The sequence below is a fragment of the Vicia villosa genome, linkage group LG7 (assembly GCF_029867415.1).
Source record: "Vicia villosa cultivar HV-30 ecotype Madison, WI linkage group LG7, Vvil1.0, whole genome shotgun sequence".
In the NCBI taxonomy this organism is placed as follows: domain Eukaryota; kingdom Viridiplantae; phylum Streptophyta; class Magnoliopsida; order Fabales; family Fabaceae; genus Vicia; species Vicia villosa.
In genome coordinates this window covers 37970808-37996697 of record NC_081186.1, presented here as the reverse complement: position 1 = coordinate 37996697, position 25890 = coordinate 37970808, and the positions used below count along the sequence as shown (strand labels likewise).

Here is a 25890-nt window from a genome sequence, read left to right as displayed (position 1 = left end):
TGATTAATTGGCATTGAGTTGTGATTATATCTTATGGATTGGTTGTGAATATCTTTGTGATTATTTGTTAATGGTATCAGAGCCAGACCTCTCCCACTACGATGTGGTTCGAGGACGAACCATGCGGAAGCTGGTGGGCATGTAACACCCGAGGCCGAAGAAGGCGAAGGGTGGTTGCACTACATGTAACACTCTAGGCCGAATATTGCAAGGAGTGGTCTCCACATTGGAATGAGAGGAATCCTAAGGCTATACAGGTATGGGACTGCATAGTTGAAGGAAGGTTTATAAGGATTAATAGGTACTACCTATACCAACAAGATGCATCTTCTTTTCGGTAGCCCGTTTCATAAGAACTCCACAGTTAAGCGTGTTTGACTTGGAACAATTCTGGGATGGGTGATCTTCTGGGACGTTTCCCGGAAAGCGTGTGAGTGAGGTCAAAACATGCTGAAAAGACTCGTGTTGGTTTGTGGGGTTAGTCGATTATCCCGAAAGCAGTCTGGGGCGTTATAGAAATCAACTAACTGCTACGTCTAGAATCATGCTAGATCTCAGCTAGAAATTCAAAAACCTAACATCTAATAATGCAATTAACATGTGAATAATTATAATGGAAATTCGAAGAGCATACCACTCCGGGGATGCTGTAAGATTTAACGTTGAGTTTTTGATCGGAGTTGTAGTCCTTTGTCAAAAGATTCAACAGCAAAAAACAAAAAACGATTAGAGTTAATTCTGACTTCATGTTCCAGAAAAGTCTTAAGCACTTATGCTATAAGCTTATTGAACTTATTTTGTTAAGCACTAATCCTATGAGCTTGTATTGAAATTCTATAAACAATGCCAGAGTAAATTCATACCTCTAATGCCGAAGAAGAACGATATAACCCAAATGAAAGTGATTTCGTTTTGCAAAAGAAGAAAATCGCAATTGTGGGTTCGATTAGGGTTTTTAGAATTCGCTGAAGGGATTTTCGTGAGAGAAGAAAGAAGACATTCGCGGTCGTGGGTTATGGTTCTTCGAATTCAGAATGTTTATTCGTGGATTCAGAAGGTGTGTTCGTGGATTCAAAAGATTTTTCGTGAAATTCTAGAGATCCTTAAGGGTTTTTAGTTTGGAGAAGAAGAACGATAATAGTACTGGAGAATAGAAAGTAATGATAACAGTGATTATAATCTATTTTTTAATTTCAATTTTAATTTGCCTAAGGCAGCGCTTTCAGAAAGCACTTTCTAATGTGAATATAAGGCAACACTTTCAGAAAGAGCTTTCTAATGTGAATCTAAGGCACCGCTTTCAAAAAGCACTTTCTAATGTGAATCTAAGGTTGCACTTTCAACGCTTTCTATTTGGACCTAAGGCAACACTTTTAGAGAGCGCTTTCTAATGTGAATCTAAGGCAGCGCTTTAAGAAAGCGCTTTCGAATGTGAACCTAAGGCAGCACCTTTGCTCAACTTTAGGCAGCATTTTTGATAAAGCGTTGTTTAATGTGTATATTTTTAAATTATAATTTTTTATCTAGACATATAGCATCACTTTGGTAGAAAAGCATTATCTATGGTGTGCTGCATAAAAGCAGTTTTGGTGTAGTGCTCAGACATACGGGAGATTAACACAAAAAATATATACCATTGTAACACCCTTAACACCTCAGTCAGACTAGTGATCCAAAGGAAGTGTAAAGTAGACAAGGAGAGAAGGATGACCATTGATAAATAGGTCAAAAAACAAAGGAAGCGCAAATGTATTATTGGTAAAGAAGACTTCAAGAAAAGTGGAGGATGTGTGTAGATTTCTCAGACCTCAACCTGGTGTGCCATAAAGATCTACATCATCTACCTAAAAATGGAATGTTAATTGACGACTCACTATGGCATAAAACATTGAGTTTCATGGACACTTATTATGTCTACAATCATATTGAAATGGACCTTCATGACGTGCCCAAAACCGCCTTCATGTCTAACAACTACAAATGTTACTATAAAGTGATGCCCTTTAATCTCAAGAATGCAGGTGCTACCTATCATATGTTGATGGATTGGGTTTGATCAAATTGATCTCTTGGGAGTGGTTGGTTGTCTTCTACAAAGGGGATGTTAATGGTGTTTGGGAAGAGTGGTGTATTGATCCTAGGCTAGTGCTTTGTTGATTGATTTGAAGGGTTGTGGACTCTTTTTAGTGTTCTTGTTGTAATTTTGGGTTGTAGCACCCCTAGTGCTATTTATTGAATCCCTTTTGCTTAAAAAAATGTTGATGGATGTTATATTATTAAATTAGATAGGGAGGAACCTTGATGTTCATATAAATGACATGGTCATAAAGGCCCTAAATAAGGAAAACTACTACGTACAGTGATATGGAATACATGTTAAACTCGACTAGGAAATACAACATGCATTTGAACCTAGCCAAATGTTCATTTAGTGTCTAGGCATGAAAAATTATGGGTTTCATGTTGACCATGAGAGTGATAGAAGCGAACTTGAGAAAATGTTATGCCATCATCAACATGAGGAATCTAACCTCGATCAAAGAAATCCAAAAATCATCAGGGTGCATGACCCCTCTCTCTTGTGTTGCTTTCTTGTGCCGCATGTAAAGCTTTCCACTTCTTCGCCATCCTAAAGAAGAAAGAAAAATTTGAGTGAACCGAAGAATACAATGAGGCATTTGCGAGACTGATTACCTTTTTTGAGAACCCTCCAATCATGACTCACTTGACAAAGGTTGTGACTTTATTTTTGTACCTATCAGTAACTGAAAAATCCATGAGCTTTGTGCTAGTCTAAAAATGGGAATGTAATGAACAAATGATATACTTCGTCAGTAAAGTATTCAAAGGTTCCAAGTTAAGATATTAGAAAATAGAAAGGCCAACATTGAAAATGGTGATAACAATGAGAAAGCCGAGGTCCTATCTCTAGGGACACATAATTATGGTAAACAAAACTACCATATTCGTTAGGTATTGAAGAAACCAAGCTTGGCTGGAAAAATGGTGTCATGGTCTATCGAACTATCAGAGTATGAGATACACTTCCTCCCTAGGGGGAGTATAAAGTCTAAGGTACTAGCCAAATTTATAGTCGAGTAAAACTCCCCATCTAGTAAGGAAGCCTCTTATGTGTGGACCTTGTTGGTCGAAGGCGCGTCAAACCTTAAAGGAAATGGAGCAGCAATTATGATCGAAGGCTCAAAAGATATTCTCATAAAATAATTCTCGAGGTTGATATTCAAATACAACATCAATTAGGCAGAGTACGAAGCCTTGATTGCCAAGATGCTTTTATCCAGAGAGATGAGTGCACCCATCTCAGAGGTAAAAGTGACTCACAACTGGTCACAAGCTAGGGGCGCGAGCCAAATTTGTAGACACTTGAACATGTCTTCTCATCCATCCATATATCAAATTACCAAGCCTATAAATACCCTAGCTAAACAGTTGGAAAATCCATTAACTATTTTACGGATCAAAACACAAAAGTCTTCTTGTGTATCTCACCGCACACAAAGTATCACTTATTATACTTATATATATATATATATATATATATATATATATATATATATATATATATATATATATATATATATATATATATATATATATATATATATATATATATATATATATATATATATATGTAAATTTGATTTATCAATTAAATAAATAAAGTAAAATAATTAAATAATCTTTTTTAATATTTTAAAGATATTAATTGTGAGGTTACATTCAATTTATTTTATTTTTGATAATTTTACTTGTTGTAATTCATTTACTCTAAAAGGAAGCTTTGATATAATATTTTAGGAATGATCGTTTTTGAAAAGAAGCAAAGTTGAAGTTTTACTGAATGTGTAGAATGTCCAAAAAAAAAAAAACCCTGAATATATAATATATATACATTCTCTTTTGAACTGATCCTAATGAGTATGAAAGTTTAATTCATCTTTATTTTTTATTTTTAATCAAAATTTTTAACACTATTTTAATCAATCTAAAGTCCGTTAAACGAAATATTCATTTTAATTAAGAGTAGCATTTAAAAAATATTTTGTTAAATTGAAAAACGCGAGTGTCCTATATAAATTACTATAATTTTAAAAGTATAATAATGAGTATCTTAGATATACTCTTTAAAAATTTCAAATAAAAAAAATACTCTTTAAATAAATAAATAATTTTAATTTATAATGCAATGAATAAAAATATTTAAAACTTTTTTTACTCCTTAAAAAATTAATTATTTTTATTTCTAATAATATAATTTAAAAATATATAATTTTAAATTCTTAATGATTATCAAGTCAAACACTCATTAACATTTTCCTTATTTTAATTTTTAAATATGTTGAATTTTTTGTTGTATCCAAATAAATATATATTATTAAAGATAAATATATAATTGTATCAAGATAAAATATTTTTTAATCAAATGCAATCCCTCTCAATACTTTAATAACAGCTCATCAGTTGAAAAAAAAATAAAAAAAGAAACACTTTAATATTTTTTTTGCAAAACCCTACAAAGGACTAAAGTATTATCTATCTTCCCCATGAGTTCCTTTCTATCCTACTAACCGTTATTATATAGTAATAATATTATATTATTATTTTGAATAAAGAGTAAGACCCAGTATTAAAAGAATAACCCAACGTTATTCTCCCTCCTAATAAAATCAAAACAGCGAAAACCCCAACTAGTCCGTCCCTTCTCCACAAACCCACATGGGTAACAGCGTCATCCCATTACTTAACGCGTCCTTTCTCTCTCTCAAAATATCTTCGGTTTCGATTCTATCTTAAGCTATAACACCCTGCATTGCATCCTCACTCTTACTAACCTGTCTCTCAATTCTTAACCCCAAATTTTGACCCATTCTTTTTCCACCACGAAATTGCCGCTATTTAACACCTGTCTCCCAGTTTTTATAAATAACCCTTCTCTTCTCATTAACAAAACTCTTCTTCTCCTTCTCTGTACCCAAAAGTTACATACATTATTTCATTTCATCTCATCAGATCGCTGCAAAATCATAACCAATTTTCAAGGACCCTTTTGTGGTTGTATCTCAGAACACAACCATTAAAGGAGTTTCCTTGTTTCCATCTTTTCTATCTACATTCTTGCAGGATCTGATACCGACATTCATTCACTCATCCGCCACCGCCATCCATGGAGGTTGTTGAGAAAGAGAAGAAGTATATATCATCGGATGAACTTTCCAAGCACAACAAGAAAGGAGATCTATGGATCTCAATTCAGGGTAAGGTTTACAATGTTTCTGATTGGGGTAAAGATCACCCTGGCGGAGAGGTTGTTTTGTTGAATCTCGCTGGCCAGGATGTTACCGATGCGTTTATAGCATATCATCCTGGTACTGCATGGAAACATCTTGAGAGATTTTTTACTGGCTTTTACCTTGATGATTTTAAGGTGTCTGAGGTTTCTAAGGATTATAGGAAGATGGTTTCTGAGTTTGTGAAACTGGGTTTGTTTGAAAAGAAAGAGCATGTTACTTTGTTCACATTAACCTCTGTTGCAATTATGTTTTCTATTGTTGTTTATGGTGTTGTGGGTTGTGAGAGTATTTGGGCTCATTTGGGTTCTGGGATGTTGTTGGGTTTGCTTTGGATGCAAAGTACTTATGTGGGTCATGATTCCGGTCACTACGAGGTTATGTCCAGTAAGGGGTATAATAAATTGGCGCAGATTATTTGTGGGAATTGTTTGACTGGTATAAGTATTGCTTGGTGGAAATGGACTCATAATGCTCATCATATTGCTTGCAATAGTCTTGATTATGATCCTGATTTGCAGCATATCCCGGTTTTTGCTGTCTCTTCGCGATTATTCGGGAACATCAGGTCTTATTTCTATGATAGACAGTTGAAGTTTGATGCTTTGTCTAGGTTTTTGATCAGTTATCAGCATTGGACTTTTTACCCTGTCTTGTGTTTCGCAAGGCTGAACTTGTATCTTCAGACGTTTTTGCTATTGTTTTCGCCGACCCGAAATGTCCCTGATAGACTTTACAACATCATGGGAATCGCGGTGTTCTGGACTTGGTTCCCTCTTTTGTTGTCATGCCTACCTAGTTGGCCGGAAAGGTTGATGTTTGTTCTTGCTTGTTTTGTGGTTTGTTCCATCCAACATCTTCAATTCTGTTTGAACCATTTCGCTGCTAACGTGTACGTCGGTCCTCCAAGCGGAAACGATTGGTTTGAGAAGCAGACGAGCGGAACATTGGATATCTCTTGTTCGACATGGATGGATTGGTTCTTTGGTGGTTTGCAGTTTCAGCTTGAACATCATTTGTTTCCAAGGCTACCTAGGGCTCAACTGAGGAAGGTTTCACCGTTGGTGATTGATCTTTGCAAGAAACATAATTTGCCTTATAGAAGTTTGACATTTGTTGAGGCAAATCTTTGGACTCTCAAGACTCTCAGAACTGCTGCACTGCAAGCAAGGGATTTCACTAATGCTTCTCCACAGAACTTGTTGTGGGAAGCTTTTAACACTCATGGATGAGCTTGAGAAGAGAGAAAGAAGCATGTGGATTTTGAGTTGTGCAGAGAAGGTTTCAAACTTTTCTATTATTATTACTATTATCAAACATTCATGTTATTGTCATTATGTTTGAATTATGTATTGAGTTCAATTTCTCTTTTATTAGGCCTGTTTTGTTGTAATAACTGATGATGATATGATCACTGTTTATGTGTGCTATAACATCTGAACATAAAAAATATATTCAGGTTACATTTTCATTTTCTTATTACCTATCTTATTTTTTTTTGGTTGTGTTCCTACATTGGTCAAAATATGGTCTGAACATGTGTTTATAAGTTGAGACATTCTTAACTTTACCAGCCGATTTTGTATGGATAGGTTAAACTCAAACCATATTTCTTAACATGATATCAAGAGTTTCGTTTAAGATTTGATAAATCTCTGCTACCATAGAAATTCTTTAGACAGTTGTACTGTTTATTTTTCTGCTTTTTCTATTAATATGAAAAAAGCTTGATGTTCAATACTATGTAGATGAAAACAAATTCCTCTCATTTAGGAATCCACTGTCGGTATCATGATGATAAAACAAAGTTAATGGAATCCAACCAAATAATTGCCATAATAAAGTGTAGGTTCCATAACTTTGATTTTGCAGGTGGCATTCTAGCCTTTACTTACACAGCTTATGAATATTCTTTATGACATTCTTAGCAATTATGTTTCTTTTAAATTTTGTCATCTATTTTGGGCCCTCTAATAAAAGAGTGGTATGTTTTCTTTTATTGGGTTCTCCTCTTCTATCATCAGTCATACACCCTTCTATTTCTTTTTAGGTTTGATGTTACTTTATATTTTTATATTTATTTTTAAAATCAAATTTTTAAGGTTCTTCAGTTATCATATTTATTGCAAGTTTGGTCAAAATTTAGATTTTGAATCCATAAATTGGTGATTTGTTAAATATCATTTTTAGCAACAATCACCATTTTTAGACTTTATAAATTTTTGGAATAAAAATTATGTGTTGGATTAAAATAGAAGGATTAAATGTGAAATTAAACCTTCTTTTAGAATGTTTTTTTTTTTTTGGAAAGAGTTAAAACCTTTTTAATTTTCTTGATTTTACAAAAACAAACATGGTAGAAATATATTTACTAATCTACCCTATTTAATGAATCATCCACTCATAACATTAAATAATGTAAGAATATATATTTTTTTTGGAAACGCATGTAAGAATATTTTTGTAACAATAATATTTCAAGACAGGCATTGAAATTTTTTTGCTTAGTTGATTGGAATTATCTGATGTAGATATTTCTTTGATGAGGTTTCCTTCAAAGTGGATTACATGGATCTGGAAATGTACCAGCTTTGACGGGGTTCCCTTCAAAGTGGATTTTTGAATTCTCTCTATTATTCATTTGTGTTAGCGCACGTTCTTTGCAAACAAACATAAATAGAATCGACCTACCATGTATAAGATGATCTTATCTATCTATTATTGTGATAAAAAAATAAGGTAAAATACCCTTTTTCGTCCTCTAACTTTCACTCGGGTCCATTTTGGTCCCATGACTTTTAAAAAGTTCAAATAACTCCCTTATCTATTAAAAACGTAGCACAAGAGTCATTTCCGTCCAATACAGGCAAACAGACGTTTGTAGATGCTTATGTGGCATCTTACGTGGACGTTACTGTACTCTTCTCCTTCGTTAAAAGGAATTGGGGGCTATGGTTAAACCAGATTCTTCTTCCTCTACCAGATTCTTCACAAATTGGGGGTTAGGGTTTGCTTGATTCCAGCTTTTCGAGATTGGGAAGAAATTGGGGGCTAGGGTTTTGCAGAAACATGAAGTCGTCTCAATGTTCGTCACATATCTTACAAGGTAGCCATGAAAGTTTAAATTCTGAGAATTATAGGAATGCGAATCTGCTATGTAATGTTGTGGTATGCCATTGTGGAGCTAAAGCCACCCTACGAAAGTCAAAGACAACGAAGAGTTTTGGAAGACAATTTTGGGGATGTCCCAATTTTAAGGTATGTTAAGTTTTTAGAGATTGTTGGTTTTCTGAGTTTATGGTAATTTAACATCAATCTATGGCACATGTAGGGACCTGTGAATCCTGGGTGTGGATTTTTCGAATGGTATTTGGAGGAAGCTGTAGATAAAGATGGGCATTGTATGCAACATATGGTGGAACAGCTTGGAAACAAATTTGAAGACCTACAAATGGATGTTGTCAAAGTTAGATTGTCAATTGAAGAGATAAGGAAGGAGACTGATCAAATTCAAAGGCAACTGAAGAAGATGATGAAATTGGAAAAATTTTGTAGCTTGATGATTGTGATCATGTTATTGGTTCTGTGTTTTTTTAAGGTTTAGGTGTAATTTTAAGGTTTAAGTGTAATCAGTAGATGTTATTGTTACCAGTAGATGTACCTTTTAACATTAATGAAATCAGTGTTTTGGTTAGTCTTAATGAAAGCAATGGTTTGCAATATCAAACATGTGTGCAATATTGAAAGATTGTAATAACACCATACATGTTCATTAACCATACATGTTCAAAACCAAACATGTTCAATACCAGACATGTTTAAAAGCTTACATGTTCAACATCATACATGTTTAAAAGCATACATGTTCCAAATTGACACTGACAAAAGATGAAACTAACAGTCTAAACAATCTAAATATTTTAAACATTCTTCTTGGATGAGTTTCTCTTTGTTGGAGTTGTCTTTCTAGTTGTTGGGCCAATTCTTGATGCACCTAATCTTGTGGTTGGTCCAGGTGGTACCCAAGGAGTTGGTGCCCTTCTCACACCCAATTTCTTTGCCTTCTGAGCAGCAGGTTGTCTACTTCTGGATGTCTGAGAAGCTTGTGTTGGTTGTTATTGAGTAGGCTGAGTTGTTTGCTGTTGAGTAGCTTGTGTTGAAACCTGTTGAGTAGCTTGTGTTGAAACCTGTTGAGTAGTTTGTGTTGGCTGCTGTTGAGTAGTTTGTGTTGACTGTTGTTGAGCAGTTGGTGTAGTCTGATGTTGAGTAGGTTGAGTAGGTATGGCTGGCCTTGTTACCTTACATGTGGCTTTGTTGTGCCCAGACTTCTTGCATCTACTGCACTTCACAATTAGCCCAGTTCTCCTAAGTTTTTTGTCAGACCCACCTCTCCATAAAATAAGTTCTGATCTCTTCAATCATTGTTATAAGAGGCTTGGACCTTGACTCAAGTATCACACTGTTGAATGACTCAGATATGTTGTTGAGTAAAGTGTCACATTTGTTAGTTACCTAGCACAATAGACAAAAGCATTCAGAATCATTCAGACAAAAGTTAAAAAATTTCAGTGACATTTACCTTAAAATGTGATTTACTCCAGAATCTGGGTGATGTCTTCAACATATGTAGATATGCCTCACCATTGATAAGCCTCATAGCCCTCATTTCTCTTTCCGAAGCTTGTACATATGTTGTCTTTGCAGCCTTCCAGATGGCATCCTTTAACATTTTTCCAGGGAACTTCTTTCTAAAGTTGTTGTAAAGATGCCTTACACAGAACCTTTGTTCAACACCTGGAAAAAGTTCATCCATGGCTGGTAGTAGACCCTGCAAAATACAAAATATGAATAGCACATATAAAATATAGTAGTAATTAGCACACACAAAATATGATTATGTACACACCTTTTGTTGGTCAGAAATGAAAGTGTATGTAAGGCATTCTTCTTGACCTCCTAAATCCTCAATCAAGAGTTGCAGAAACCAGGTCCAACTATCTTTGTTCTCTCATTCCACAACTGCAAAGGCAACTGGGAGCATCTGATCATTTGGATCCCTACCTATTGCAGCAAGAATCTGCCCACCATATAATCCCTTCAAAAAACAGCCATCTAGACCTAAGATATCTCTAGACAACTTGAAGCTTTCCTTACATGCTGCAAAGCAAACATACATCCTTTTAAAATAAGGTCTTTGATCTTCTACACCTTCTTGAACTGGTTCAACATTAAGCTTCACAGTGGACCCTGGGTTAGCTCTAAGTAGCTCATGACAGTAATCTTATATTCTTGTGTAATCCCCTAAGAAAGATCCATCAACCATATCTCTTGCTTTGAATCTTGCCCTTATTGCCTTGGTCTTATTAACACCCACATTCCACTTTCTTTGAGCCTTTGCCTTTATATCCTTTATCTTCATCCTTGGGTTGCTTTTCAAAGAGTTTTGAATTCTCTTGCTCAGCCATTTAGTGGTCAACAATTTAACATTATAGTCCCTACTGCACTCATGCTTGTCAACAATCTTCCTTAATTGCCAAGTATCCTCATTTGGTAATTTGGCACAATAGGCTTCCCATTGACAACCATCCTTGCAATGCACTCTGACCCTCACTTTGTCATTCTTTATGAACTTCAAATTTCTTCCACTTTGGACAGCATATGAAGTTATGGCTTCCTTGAATTCTTCCCTTGACCTAAAGTACACTCCAACTTCCCATTTGAAATTAGCCATGTCCTTCTTCAGATTGAACATTGGGTAGCTCTTCTTGGTAACTGGACCAGTGCTATCATCACTATCACATCCACTATGAAGTTCTTCACTGTCATCCTCCATATCCTTTTCCATATCTTTATCAAACTGCTTTTTGCTTGGTTCCCCATCAACATGTGGTTCATGTTAAAGTAGATTATCTAAATCTTCTTCCTCCAAGTCATTAAAACCATCAGATGAATCATCAAATGCCACTTCCATAGCACTCTCATAATTCTCACCAGCACTGTCATCTCCACTATCATTACTAAACTCATCATGCACCTCACCAACATTATTATCCTCCACAGCCACATTACCTTCATCCAAACCCATATTACCTTCATCCTTTTCCATAGCATCATCAGCTTCTTTCTCCATAGCCACATTACTCTCCCCCTAACCAACTACTCCTTCATATATTTTAGATAGTAACTCTTCCTCCTCTTCATTCACTATGTCCTCCTCTTCATTCACTATGTCCTCCTCTATAGGGTAGTCACAAAATTTTGGCTCACATACAGTGTGTTGAATATATATGTCAACCCTTAAGTGAACCCTGTAAAAATCAGCTATGTCTAAGGCTCCCTTATCATCAACTAACTCAGTCATGCCAAATGTAGGGTCCCTATACCAGATTCTCTCAAACTCCCTATAGCCTAAATGCTTAAGAACACCAACAAATTCAAAATAGCTCCAGGTGTCTACATCTATTTTCAAGGAAGCAGTTTCTCCTCCTTCATGGTTATTATTGTCACTATCAACGAAGGCACCACTATGGTGAATTATTAGATAAAGAATCTCGTCCATTAGACCTGATTCATATTAAGACCATAAATAAGAACCCTAAATCATAATAAACCCAAAATTATAATCAAGCATTAAACCCCTAATTTCAGAGAGTAGTGATGTAATAAACCCTAAATCAAAACAATCAGAAACATTTACAAGAACCAAAATACAAAACAATCAGAAACAATCAGAACCCTAATACAAATGAGCGAACCCTAATACAAATGAGTGAACCCTAATACGAACGAAGATGAAGAGAACCCTAAAAACGAAATCCATTCGCAACAATCAGCACCATTTAGAGGTATAAATGACATACTTGTGATTCTTCAGGAGTCGATATTCTTCACGCGTGCGATTTTGAGCTTTAGAGGTACACCCAGAACTTCTCAGCTTCAACTTCAGTGGTTGATATTCTTCAATTGTTGCTAAGTATGAAAAATGAGCCTTCTAAAGGATAAAGGTATAGTTTTAAATTAATGATACACACGCGGATAATACACATCAACATGTTAAATACCACTTGTATAAAAAATAATAAGACAACTAACAGAACCAAACGGAAGGATAAACGTGCTATGTTTTTAATAGATAAGGGAGTTATTTGAACTTTTTAAAAATTATGGGACCAAAATGGACCCCGGGTAAAAGTTAGAGGACGAAAAAGGGTATTTTGCCAAAAAATAAAACCAATTTTGAAAAAGTATTTAAAAATGGAAATATAATTTGCCAAAAGGACCATAAATTAGAGAAAACCACGTATAAGATGAATCCTTTTGACAAAAATGATAGATCAACAAAATAAATAAATCCGGTAATGATGAATCTAAGGAAATGAAAATGAATTACTATATAATAAGGAGTCCTAAATGTAAGTAATGTGCGTTTTTAGAAGTTAGTTTTAAGGGGAGAAAATGAGATTTAAGCATGGTTTTCACAATGTGAGGTTTTGAGTATTCTGGAGGTTATATTTTATTGGAAAACTAAAATAAGGAAGAAACAAGAGTTTGAATGTGATCAGTGCATATTTGTGCAGATTCTCCTATATTTTTACTTAGGCATTTCTTTACTTTACCTTGGTTATTTTTCTATTTTAATGTATTTTTATAAATCAGTTTATTTTTGCACTTAATTGATTTTCGCACTCTATTTTCAGCATTAGCAGTCTGCACTAAAATGATCATAACTGGAGCTTCAGGAATCGGATCGACGCGTTCTAATAATCGTCGGAAAGCTAAGAGAAAGAGCTACATCTTTCATGTTGAAGTCAAAGGCAAATTCGAAATGCATAGTTCCCAGAATTTCGTTGAAGTTTCAGTCATTAGAATAATTTGTTTTTGGGTCATTAGTTTATGGGCTTGGGTTATGTTTTTGACCCAGTTTGAGTTAGTAGAGAAGAAAACCTTATTTTGTTTTATAAGGGTTGGCAGCCGCTAGAATTCGAGAGACCTTGATTGCCACAAATTTCACTTTTGGTTTCATGATTAGAATGAAGAACTAATTCCCGAAGGCAAATCCTGCTGCTTATGGGTTCCATTGCTTTGAGGTTATTCTAATACTAATTTAAATTCGATTTCTGTTCAATTCTTTTCTATGAAATCATTTGCTTAATTTGATTATAATATTTGCTTAATTCGATTGTTGTTCATAGGATAGAATTGATTAAATTCGATTGTATGCATGTTCCTAAATTTAATTGCGTGTTATCGTTTGCTTAATTCGTTAACTTGTCATATTCTTAACCGTTTGCTTAATTCGGTAAACAGGAACATAACTCGTATGATTTTGATAAGCGCTTGTCTGATTAATCTCATAATCGAATAGGATCGAAGCCGTTTAGGGATTGGTGTTATTATAACCGATGATAAGTCGGAACCCGAATCAGTAGGATTAGCCGTTTAGCTTATTTTGATAATCACTTATTTTACTCTGTTTTATAAATTGATTCTAAAACCATAAACCCCCAATTTTATTTATATTAGTTAATAACAAAACAAGAATCTTTGTGATACGACTCGAGTCATTGTCGCTATATTACGTTTTCAAAATACTCGTTTTTGATCCGCGCGCGACAGCGGATCAAATTGGCGCCATTGCCGGGGATTCTTGTTGTAATTAACCGATATTAGAGTCATATGTATAGTGTTCTTTCTAGGATTTTTCTTGTTTTTTTTTGTGGTGTGTTTGTTGATTTTCAGGGTTGCAATACCGGTTGCATTACAGTGATAAGTTTTCCATCCTATCAGGTAAGTTTGGAAGCTACTGTCTCGATTTACTCCGAAATTTTTCTTGAATACTAGAAAAAAATCGGCAAACAGTACTCCTTTAGATAGAATAGAATTCTAAAGGATTTCTGCCCCCAAAATCGCAAATTCGTTATTTTTCTATTTTTTACGATTTATTTTCTATTTTCATAGTTTCAGAAAATTCCAAAAAAATTCCCAAAATTCGTATTTGCCTTAAGTAGATTAAATTTCGTGTTTTTATATTTTTCTAAATTTATTTTAATCGTTTTCCTTCTTTTTATTTGTTTCTGCCTATATGGGACATAATGGGTATTTCTGTGTTTGTTAAAACCATGACTGAACAAAGAACTTTGACGCAGTTGGCTGTCCCTAATGTGAACTATAATGGTTTATGTATTGACTATTCTGCGACTGATGCACCTTTTAAATTGGAATATGGTTTAACACATTTGTTGCCCAAGTTTAATGGTTTTGCAGGCGAGAATCTGCATAAGCATCTGAAGGAATTTCACGTTGTCTGCTCTGCACCTTCCGAACCTTCACTAGAGGATATTGTCAAACAAATGGCTGTGAATAATCTCCAGTATCAACAACAAATAGATTCTACTCTTCAGACTTTGCAAACCCAAATTGGACAACTTGCCACTTTGGTGAATGCCATGCAGCAACCTCAAGGATCAAACCAACAACCCTTGGAAGAGCAATCTATTTTTCAAATAGAGTTTCTTTCTGAAACTGTTGATGATACTTGTACTGATTTTTTTGCAGCTGATTTTCCATCATTGTCTAGTTTTGATGATGTTTACTCTTGTGATGTTTGTACTGACACTAAAATTTGCTCTGTTTGTGCTGAAATTGAGCTTGCCTTGCAAAATGATATTCTTACTGCAGATGAGGTTGCAAATGAAGTTGTTCATGTAGATGAAGTTCTCGACACCCCAGCTGCCCGGAACAAACCATCCATTGAACAACCACCTTCCCGAGAGCTGAAACCAATTCTTGAAAATCTTAAATATGCTTATTTAGAGATGGATGAAAAACTTCCGATTATAATTTCTTCTAAACTTCATTTTGATCAAGAAAATAAGTTTTTGCAGGTTTTGAAGAAGCATAAGAAAGGAATTGGATGGACCTTGGATGACATTTATGATATTAGTTCCTCCATGTGTGTGCATAGGATCTCACTTGAAGATGTAGCAAAAGTAGTAAGGCAGCCCCATAACTTTTGGTTCCTTGATGTTGTGAAAGATGAGAGCACCTTCACGTGCCCGTTTGACACTTTTACTTTTAGAAGAACACTCTTTGATCCTAGAATAAAAGGCGAAGGAGCTAAACCACTTTTTAAGGACGGTGAGCATTACCCAAAGCTACTCCATGAGAGCCCCACTTTGGAAGAAGAGAATGTAGAAGATCACTCTTTGGGAAAGGCTGCTTATGTGATCACATATCCTCCTTGACTACTCGGGTGTGTTCTTTCCTTTCTCTCACTCTTATTTTATATTTATGTTCTTCCATTGAGGACAATGTATGTCTTAAGTGTGGGGGAGGGAATCATTTATTTTCTTTGCTTTTGTTTGTCGTTTTGTTTTATTTTTAGTTATTTCAAACAAAAAAAAACTTCTTTGAAATTTTTAGGCTATAGATTAATATGAGGTTAGTTGTGAAGACTTGGGAAAAATTCACAAGATCGGTATCGTTTTAACACCGTAAGTCTCATGCATATGGAAATTGATTTGAATTTTTTATTATGTTTTAGCCTTAAATTCTCATTCTCTGACAGCTCTTGAGTAGTTTATTTCAGCAGTCGGCACCATCTCTCACACACTTTACGCAGGGAAGCCGATGAATATAAGTGAGTGTTCCAAAAAAAAGAAAAAAAGAAAGAAAAAGGGAATGCACCTTCTAAGTTTGGTGACCCTCACTCGGTCACTTAACCCAACGGTTGTGGAACCTTAAAAAAAAAGTTGAAAATAAGACTCTTTGTTAGTTGGTTCAGTGGTTTCTGGTGCTGAACTTGGTAAGGCGGATCACGGTCCGATCCCCCGCAACTAAAACTGAGTAAGCAAAGGGTTATGCCACGTAAGTACCAGAACCCCGTGCAGAAAAGGATCAGAGTCACTAACCGGTCGTATTGCTATAAGTGTGTGGAGATAACGTGCTTAATGTGATTGCGCCTGAATGAAAAAGAGCAAAAAGGATGAGTAAGTTAGGCTATGGTATAATAAAATGATTTGAATTGGTTTGTGTATTTAGGAGGCTTATGTCTGCACAGTTGTGGATTAGTGTTCCTACGATATCCTTAGTGTGCAAAATTAGTACCTATTGATGCAAACTTAACCGAAGAAGACTTTTAGCCTGAAATGAGTAACTGTTGATGTGTTTGTGCTTTCTTTGTTTTGATTTTATTTTGCTCGGAGTGCAAAAGTTCAAGTGTGGGGGAATTTGATCAGTGCATATTTGTGCAGATTCTCCTATATTTTTACTTAGGCATTTCTTTACTTTACCTTGGTTATTTTTCTATTTTAATGTATTTTTATAAATCAGTTTATTTTTGCACTTAATTGATTTTCGCACTCTATTTTCAGCATTAGCAGTCTGCACTAAAATGATCATAACTGGAGCTTCGGGAATCGGATCGACGCGTTCTAATAATCGTCGGAAAGCTAAGAGAAAGAGCTACATCTTTCATGTTGGAGTCAAAGGCAAATTCGAAATGCATAGTTCCCAGAATTTCGTTGAAGTTTCAGTCATTAGAATAATTTGTTTTTGGGTCATTAGTTTATGGGCTTGGGTTATGTTTTTGACCCAGTTTGAGTTAGTAGAGAAGAAAACCTTATTTTGTTTTATAAGGGTTGGCAGCCGCTAGAATTCGAGAGACCTTGATTGCCACAAATTTCACTTTTGGTTTCATGATTAGAATGAAGAACTAATTCCCGAAGGCAAATCCTGCTGCTTATGGGTTCCATTGCTTTGAGGTTATTCTAATACTAATTTAAATTCGATTTCTGTTCAATTCTTTTCTATGAAATCATTTGCTTAATTTGATTATAATATTTGCTTAATTCGATTGTTGTTCATAGGATATAATTGATTAAATTCGATTGTATGCATGTTCCTAAATTTAATTGCGTGTTATCGTTTGCTTAATTCGTTAACTTGTCATATTCTTAACCGTTTGCTTAATTCGGTAAACAGGAACATAACTCGTATGATTTTGATAAGCGCTTGTCTGATTAATCTCATAATCGAATAGGATCGAAGCCGTTTAGGGATTGGTGTTATTATAACCGATGATAAGTCGGAACCCGAATCAGTAGGATTAGCCGTTTAGCTTATTTTGATAATCACTTATTTTACTCTGTTTTATAAATTGATTCTAAAACCATAAACCCCCAATTTTATTTATATTAGTTAATAACAAAACAAGAATCTTTGTGATACGACTCGAGTCATTGTCGCTATATTACGTTTTCAAAATACTCGTTTTTGATCCGCGCGCGACACGGATCAAATTGGCGCCATTGCCGGGGACTCTTGTTGTAATTAACCGATATTAGAGTCATATGTATAGTGTTCTTTCTAGGATTTTTCTTGTTTTTTTTTTGTGGTGTGTTTGTTGATTTTCAGGGTTGCAATACCGGTTGCATTACAGTGATAAGTTTTCCATCCTATCAGGTAAGTTTGGAAGCTACTGTCTCGATTTACTCCGAAATTTTTCTTGAATACTAGAAAAAAATCGGCAAACAGTACTCCTTTAGAATAGAATTCTAAAGGATTTCTGCCCCCAAAATCGCAAATTCGTTATTTTTCTATTTTTTACGATTTATTTTCTATTTTCATAGTTTCAGAAAATTCCAAAAAAATTCCCAAAATTCGTATTTGCCTTAAGTAGATTAAATTTCGTGTTTTTATATTTTTCTAAATTTATTTTAATCGTTTTCCTTCTTTTTATTTGTTTCTGCCTATATGGGACATAATGGGTATTTCTGTGTTTGTTAAAACCATGACTGAACAAAGAACTTTGACGCAGTTGGCTGTCCCTAATGTGAACTATAATGGTTTATGTATTGACTATTCTGCGACTGATGCACCTTTTGAATTGGAATGTGGTTTAACACATTTGTTGCCCAAGTTTAATGGTTTTGCAGGCGAGAATCTGCATAAGCATCTGAAGGAATTTCACGTTGTCTGCTCTGCACCTTCCGAACCTTCACTAGAGGATATTGTCAAACAAATGGCTGTGAATAATCTCCAGTATCAACAACAAATAGATTCTACTCTTCAGACTTTGCAAACCCAAATTGGACAACTTGCCACTTTGGTGAATGCCATGCAGCAACCTCAAGGATCAAACCAACAACCCTTGGAAGAGCAATCTATTTTTCAAATAGAGTTTCTTTCTGAAACTGTTGATGATACTTGTACTGATTTTTTTGCAGCTGATTTTCCATCATTGTCTAGTTTTGATGATGTTTACTCTTGTGATGTTTGTACTGACACTAAAATTTGCTCTGTTTGTGCTGAAATTGAGCTTGCCTTGCAAAATGATATTCTTACTGCAGATGAGGTTGCAAATGAAGTTGTTCATGTAGATGAAGCTCTCGACACCCCAGCTGCCCGGAACAAACCATCCATTGAACAACCACCTTCCCGAGAGCTGAAACCAATTCTTGAAAATCTTAAATATGCTTATTTAGAGATGGATGAAAAACTTCCGATTATAATTTCTTCTAAACTTCATTTTGATCAAGAAAATAAGTTTTTGCAGGTTTTGAAGAAGCATAAGAAAGGAATTGGATGGACCTTGGATGACATTTATGATATTAGTTCCTCCATGTGTGTGCATAGGATCTCACTTGAAGATGTAGCAAAAGTAGTAAGGCAGCCCCATAACTTTTGGTTCCTTGATGTTGTGAAAGATGAGAGCACCTTCACGTGCCCGTTTGATACTTTTACTTTTAGAAGAACACTCTTTGATCCTAGAATAAAAGGCGAAGGAGCTAAACCACTTTTTAAGGACGGTGAGCATTACCCAAAGCTACTCCATGAGAGCCCCACTTTGGAAGAAGAGAATGTAGAAGATCACTCTTTGGGAAAGGCTGCTTATGTGATCACATATCCTCCTTGACTACTCGGGTGTGTTCTTTCCTTTCTCTCACTCTTATTTTATATTTATGTTCTTCCATTGAGGACAATGTATGTCTTAAGTGTGGGGGAGGGAATCATTTATTTTCTTTGCTTTTGTTTGTCGTTTTGTTTTATTTTTAGTTATTTCAAACAAAAAAAAACTTCTTTGAAATTTTTAGGCTATAGATTAATATGAGGTTAGTTGTGAAGACTTGGGAAAAATTCACAAGATCGGTATCGTTTTAACACCGTAAGTCTCATGCATATGGAAATTGATTTGAATTTTTTATTATGTTTTAGCCTTAAATTCTCATTCTCTGACAGCTCTTGAGTAGTTTATTTCAGCAGTCGGCACCATCTCTCACACACTTTACGCAGGGAAGCCGATGAATATAAGTGAGTGTTCCAAAAAAAAGAAAAAAAGAAAGAAAAAGGGAATGCACCTTCTAAGTTTGGTGACCCTCACTCGGTCACTTAACCCAACGGTTGTGGAACCTTAAAAAAAAAGTTGAAAATAAGACTCTTTGTTAGTTGGTTCAGTGGTTTCTGGTGCTGAACTTGGTAAGGCGGATCACGGTCCGATCCCCCGCAACTAAAACTGAGTAAGCAAAGGGTTATGCCACGTAAGTACCAGAACCCCGTGCAGAAAAGGATCAGAGTCACTAACCGGTCGTATTGCTATAAGTGTGTGGAGATAACGTGCTTAATGTGATTGCGCCTGAATGAAAAAGAGCAAAAAGGATGAGTAAGTTAGGCTATGGTATAATAAAATGATTTGAATTGGTTTGTGTATTTAGGAGGCTTATGTCTGCACAGTTGTGGATTAGTGTTCCTACGATATCCTTAGTGTGCAAAATTAGTACCTATTGATGCAAACTTAACCGAAGAAGACTTTTAGCCTGAAATGAGTAACTGTTGATGTGTTTGTGCTTTCTTTGTTTTGATTTTATTTTGCTCGGAGTGCAAAAGTTCAAGTGTGGGGGAATTTGATCAGTGCATATTTGTGCAGATTCTCCTATATTTTTACTTAGGCATTTCTTTACTTTACCTTGGTTATTTTTCTATTTTAATGTATTTTTATAAATCAGTTTATTTTTGCACTTAATTGATTTTCGCACTCTATTTTCAGCATTAGCAGTCTGCACTAAAATGATCATAACTGGAGCTTCGGGAATCGGATCGACGCGTTCTAATAATCGTCGGAAAGCTAAGAGAAAGAGCTACATCTTTCATGTTGGAGTCAAAGGCAAATTCGAAATGCATAGTTCCCAGAATTTCGTTGAAGTTTCAGTCATTAGAATAATTTGTTTTTGGGTCATTAGTTTATGGGCTTGGGTTATGTTTTTGACACAGTTTGAGTTAGTAGAGAAGAAAACCTTATTTTGTTTTATAAGGGTTGGCAGCCGCTAGAATTCGAGAGACCTTGATTGCCACAAATTTCACTTTTGGTTTCATGATTAGAATGAAGAACTAATTCCCGAAGGCAAATCCTGCTGCTTATGGGTTCCATTGCTTTGAGGTTATTCTAATACTAATTTAAATTCGATTTCTGTTCAATTCTTTTCTATGAAATCATTTGCTTAATTTGATTATAATATTTGCTTAATTCGATTGTTGTTCATAGGATATAATTGATTAAATTCGATTGTATGCATGTTCCTAAATTTAATTGCGTGTTATCGTTTGCTTAATTCGTTAACTTGTCATATTCTTAACCGTTTGCTTAATTCGGTAAACAGGAACATAACTCGTATGATTTTGATAAGCGCTTGTCTGATTAATCTCATAATCGAATAGGATCGAAGCCGTTTAGGGATTGGTGTTATTATAACCGATGATAAGTCGGAACCCGAATCAGTAGGATTAGCCGTTTAGCTTATTTTGATAATCACTTATTTTACTCTGTTTTATAAATTGATTCTAAAACCATAAACCCCCAATTTTATTTATATTAGTTAATAACAAAACAAGAATCTTTGTGATACGACTCGAGTCATTGTCGCTATATTACGTTTTCAAAATACTCGTTTTTGATCCGCGCGCGACACGGATCAAATTGGCGCCATTGCCGGGGACTCTTGTTGTAATTAACCGATATTAGAGTCATATGTATAGTGTTCTTTCTAGGATTTTTCTTGTTTTTTTTTTGTGGTGTGTTTGTTGATTTTCAGGGTTGCAATACCGGTTGCATTACAGTGATAAGTTTTCCATCCTATCAGGTAAGTTTGGAAGCTACTGTCTCGATTTACTCCGAAATTTTTCTTGAATACTAGAAAAAAATCGGCAAACAGTACTCCTTTAGAATAGAATTCTAAAGGATTTCTGCCCCCAAAATCGCAAATTCGTTATTTTTCTATTTTTTACGATTTATTTTCTATTTTCATAGTTTCAGAAAATTCCAAAAAAATTCCCAAAATTCGTATTTGCCTTAAGTAGATTAAATTTCGTGTTTTTATATTTTTCTAAATTTATTTTAATCGTTTTCCTTCTTTTTATTTGTTTCTGCCTATATGGGACATAATGGGTATTTCTGTGTTTGTTAAAACCATGACTGAACAAAGAACTTTGACGCAGTTGGCTGTCCCTAATGTGAACTATAATGGTTTATGTATTGACTATTCTGCGACTGATGCACCTTTTGAATTGGAATGTGGTTTAACACATTTGTTGCCCAAGTTTAATGGTTTTGCAGGCGAGAATCTGCATAAGCATCTGAAGGAATTTCACGTTGTCTGCTCTGCACCTTCCGAACCTTCACTAGAGGATATTGTCAAACAAATGGCTGTGAATAATCTCCAGTATCAACAACAAATAGATTCTACTCTTCAGACTTTGCAAACCCAAATTGGACAACTTGCCACTTTGGTGAATGCCATGCAGCAACCTCAAGGATCAAACCAACAACCCTTGGAAGAGCAATCTATTTTTCAAATAGAGTTTCTTTCTGAAACTGTTGATGATACTTGTACTGATTTTTTTGCAGCTGATTTTCCATCATTGTCTAGTTTTGATGATGTTTACTCTTGTGATGTTTGTACTGACACTAAAATTTGCTCTGTTTGTGCTGAAATTGAGCTTGCCTTGCAAAATGATATTCTTACTGCAGATGAGGTTGCAAATGAAGTTGTTCATGTAGATGAAGCTCTCGACACCCCAGCTGCCCGGAACAAACCATCCATTGAACAACCACCTTCCCGAGAGCTGAAACCAATTCTTGAAAATCTTAAATATGCTTATTTAGAGATGGATGAAAAACTTCCGATTATAATTTCTTCTAAACTTCATTTTGATCAAGAAAATAAGTTTTTGCAGGTTTTGAAGAAGCATAAGAAAGGAATTGGATGGACCTTGGATGACATTTATGATATTAGTTCCTCCATGTGTGTGCATAGGATCTCACTTGAAGATGTAGCAAAAGTAGTAAGGCAGCCCCATAACTTTTGGTTCCTTGATGTTGTGAAAGATGAGAGCACCTTCACGTGCCCGTTTGACACTTTTACTTTTAGAAGAACACTCTTTGATCCTAGAATAAAAGGCGAAGGAGCTAAACCACTTTTTAAGGACGGTGAGCATTACCCAAAGCTACTCCATGAGAGCCCCACTTTGGAAGAAGAGAATGTAGAAGATCACTCTTTGGGAAAGGCTGCTTATGTGATCACATATCCTCCTTGACTACTCGGGTGTGTTCTTTCCTTTCTCTCACTCTTATTTTATATTTATGTTCTTCCATTGAGGACAATGTATGTCTTAAGTGTGGGGGAGGGAATCATTTATTTTCTTTGCTTTTGTTTGTCGTTTTGTTTTATTTTTAGTTATTTCAAACAAAAAAAAACTTCTTTGAAATTTTTAGGCTATAGATTAATATGAGGTTAGTTGTGAAGACTTGGGAAAAATTCACAAGATCGGTATCGTTTTAACACCGTAAGTCTCATGCATATGGAAATTGATTTGAATTTTTTATTATGTTTTAGCCTTAAATTCTCATTCTCTGACAGCTCTTGAGTAGTTTATTTCAGCAGTCGGCACCATCTCTCACACACTTTACGCAGGGAAGCCGATGAATATAAGTGAGTGTTCCAAAAAAAAGAAAAAAAGAAAGAAAAAGGGAATGCACCTTCTAAGTTTGGTGACCCTCACTCGGTCACTTAACCCAACGGTTGTGGAACCTTAAAAAAAAAGTTGAAAATAAGACTCTTTGTTAGTTGGTTCAGTGGTTTCTGGTGCTGAACTTGGTAAGGCGGATCACGGTCCGATCCCCCGCAACTAAAACTGAGTAAGCAAAGGGTTATGCCACGTAAGTACCAGAACCCCGTGCAGAAAAGGATCAGAGTCACTAACCGGTCGTATTGCTATAAGTGTGTGGAGATAACGTGCTTAATGTGATTGCGCCTGAATGAAAAAGAGCAAAAAGGATGAGTAAGTTAGGCTATGGTATAATAAAATGATTTGAATTGGTTTGTGTATTTAGGAGGCTTATGTCTGCACAGTTGTGGATTAGTGTTCCTACGATATCCTTAGTGTGCAAAATTAGTACCTATTGATGCAAACTTAACCGAAGAAGACTTTTAGCCTGAAATGAGTAACTGTTGATGTGTTTGTGCTTTCTTTGTTTTGATTTTATTTTGCTCGGAGTGCAAAAGTTCAAGTGTGGGGGAATTTGATCAGTGCATATTTGTGCAGATTCTCCTATATTTTTACTTAGGCATTTCTTTACTTTACCTTGGTTATTTTTCTATTTTAATGTATTTTTATAAATCAGTTTATTTTTGCACTTAATTGATTTTCGCACTCTATTTTCAGCATTAGCAGTCTGCACTAAAATGATCATAACTGGAGCTTCGGGAATCGGATCGACGCGTTCTAATAATCGTCGGAAAGCTAAGAGAAAGAGCTACATCTTTCATGTTGGAGTCAAAGGCAAATTCGAAATGCATAGTTCCCAGAATTTCGTTGAAGTTTCAGTCATTAGAATAATTTGTTTTTGGGTCATTAGTTTATGGGCTTGGGTTATGTTTTTGACCCAGTTTGAGTTAGTAGAGAAGAAAACCTTATTTTGTTTTATAAGGGTTGGCAGCCGCTAGAATTCGAGAGACCTTGATTGCCACAAATTTCACTTTTGGTTTCATGATTAGAATGAAGAACTAATTCCCGAAGGCAAATCCTGCTGCTTATGGGTTCCATTGCTTTGAGGTTATTCTAATACTAATTTAAATTCGATTTCTGTTCAATTCTTTTCTATGAAATCATTTGCTTAATTTGATTATAATATTTGCTTAATTCGATTGTTGTTCATAGGATAGAATTGATTAAATTCGATTGTATGCATGTTCCTAAATTTAATTGCGTGTTATCGTTTGCTTAATTCGTTAACTTGTCATATTCTTAACCGTTTGCTTAATTCGGTAAACAGGAACATAACTCGTATGATTTTGATAAGCGCTTGTCTGATTAATCTCATAATCGAATAGGATCGAAGCCGTTTAGGGATTGGTGTTATTATAACCGATGATAAGTCGGAACCCGAATCAGTAGGATTAGCCGTTTAGCTTATTTTGATAATCACTTATTTTACTCTGTTTTATAAATTGATTCTAAAACCATAAACCCCCAATTTTATTTATATTAGTTAATAACAAAACAAGAATCTTTGTGATACGACTCGAGTCATTGTCGCTATATTACGTTTTCAAAATACTCGTTTTTGATCCGCGCGCGACAGCGGATCAAATTGGCGCCATTGCCGGGGATTCTTGTTGTAATTAACCGATATTAGAGTCATATGTATAGTGTTCTTTCTAGGATTTTTCTTGTTTTTTTTTTTGTGGTGTGTTTGTTGATTTTCAGGGTTGCAATACCGGTTGCATTACAGTGATAAGTTTTCCATCCTATCAGGTAAGTTTGGAAGCTACTGTCTCGATTTACTCCGAAATTTTTCTTGAATACTAGAAAAAAATCGGCAAACAGTACTCCTTTAGAATAGAATTCTAAAGGATTTCTGCCCCCAAAATCGCAAATTCGTTATTTTTCTATTTTTTACGATTTATTTTCTATTTTCATAGTTTCAGAAAATTCCAAAAAAATTCCCAAAATTCGTATTTGCCTTAAGTAGATTAAATTTCGTGTTTTTATATTTTTCTAAATTTATTTTAATCGTTTTCCTTCTTTTTATTTGTTTCTGCCTATATGGGACATAATGGGTATTTCTGTGTTTGTTAAAACCATGACTGAACAAAGAACTTTGACGCAGTTGGCTGTCCCTAATGTGAACTATAATGGTTTATGTATTGACTATTCTGCGACTGATGCACCTTTTGAATTGGAATATGGTTTAACACATTTGTTGCCCAAGTTTAATGGTTTTGCAGGCGAGAATCTGCATAAGCATCTGAAGGAATTTCACGTTGTCTGCTCTGCACCTTCCGAACCTTCACTAGAGGATATTGTCAAACAAATGGCTGTGAATAATCTCCAGTATCAACAACAAATAGATTCTACTCTTCAGACTTTGCAAACCCAAATTGGACAACTTGCCACTTTGGTGAATGCCATGCAGCAACCTCAAGGATCAAACCAACAACCCTTGGAAGAGCAATCTATTTTTCAAATAGAGTTTCTTTCTGAAACTGTTGATGATACTTGTACTGATTTTTTTGCAGCTGATTTTCCA

The 25890-nt window shown here is 35.1% G+C and overlaps 1 protein-coding gene across 1 annotated transcript; it reads left to right on the top strand.

The window, feature by feature from the left end:
* The first annotated feature begins 4711 nt into the window (after positions 1-4711).
* On the top strand, positions 4712-6788 carry LOC131620450 (delta(8)-fatty-acid desaturase 1-like). The gene has a single exon (XM_058891529.1). It carries the CDS (start codon positions 5186-5188, stop codon positions 6539-6541), a length of 1356 nt encoding a protein of 451 aa, XP_058747512.1. The 5' UTR covers positions 4712-5185; the 3' UTR covers positions 6542-6788.
* The last annotated feature ends 19102 nt before the right edge of the window (positions 6789-25890 follow it).

Coding starts and splice junctions, on each gene's coding strand:
- LOC131620450 (XM_058891529.1), top strand. CDS start 5,186: ATGGAGGTTGTTGAGAAAGAGAAGAAGTATATATCATCGGATGAACTT.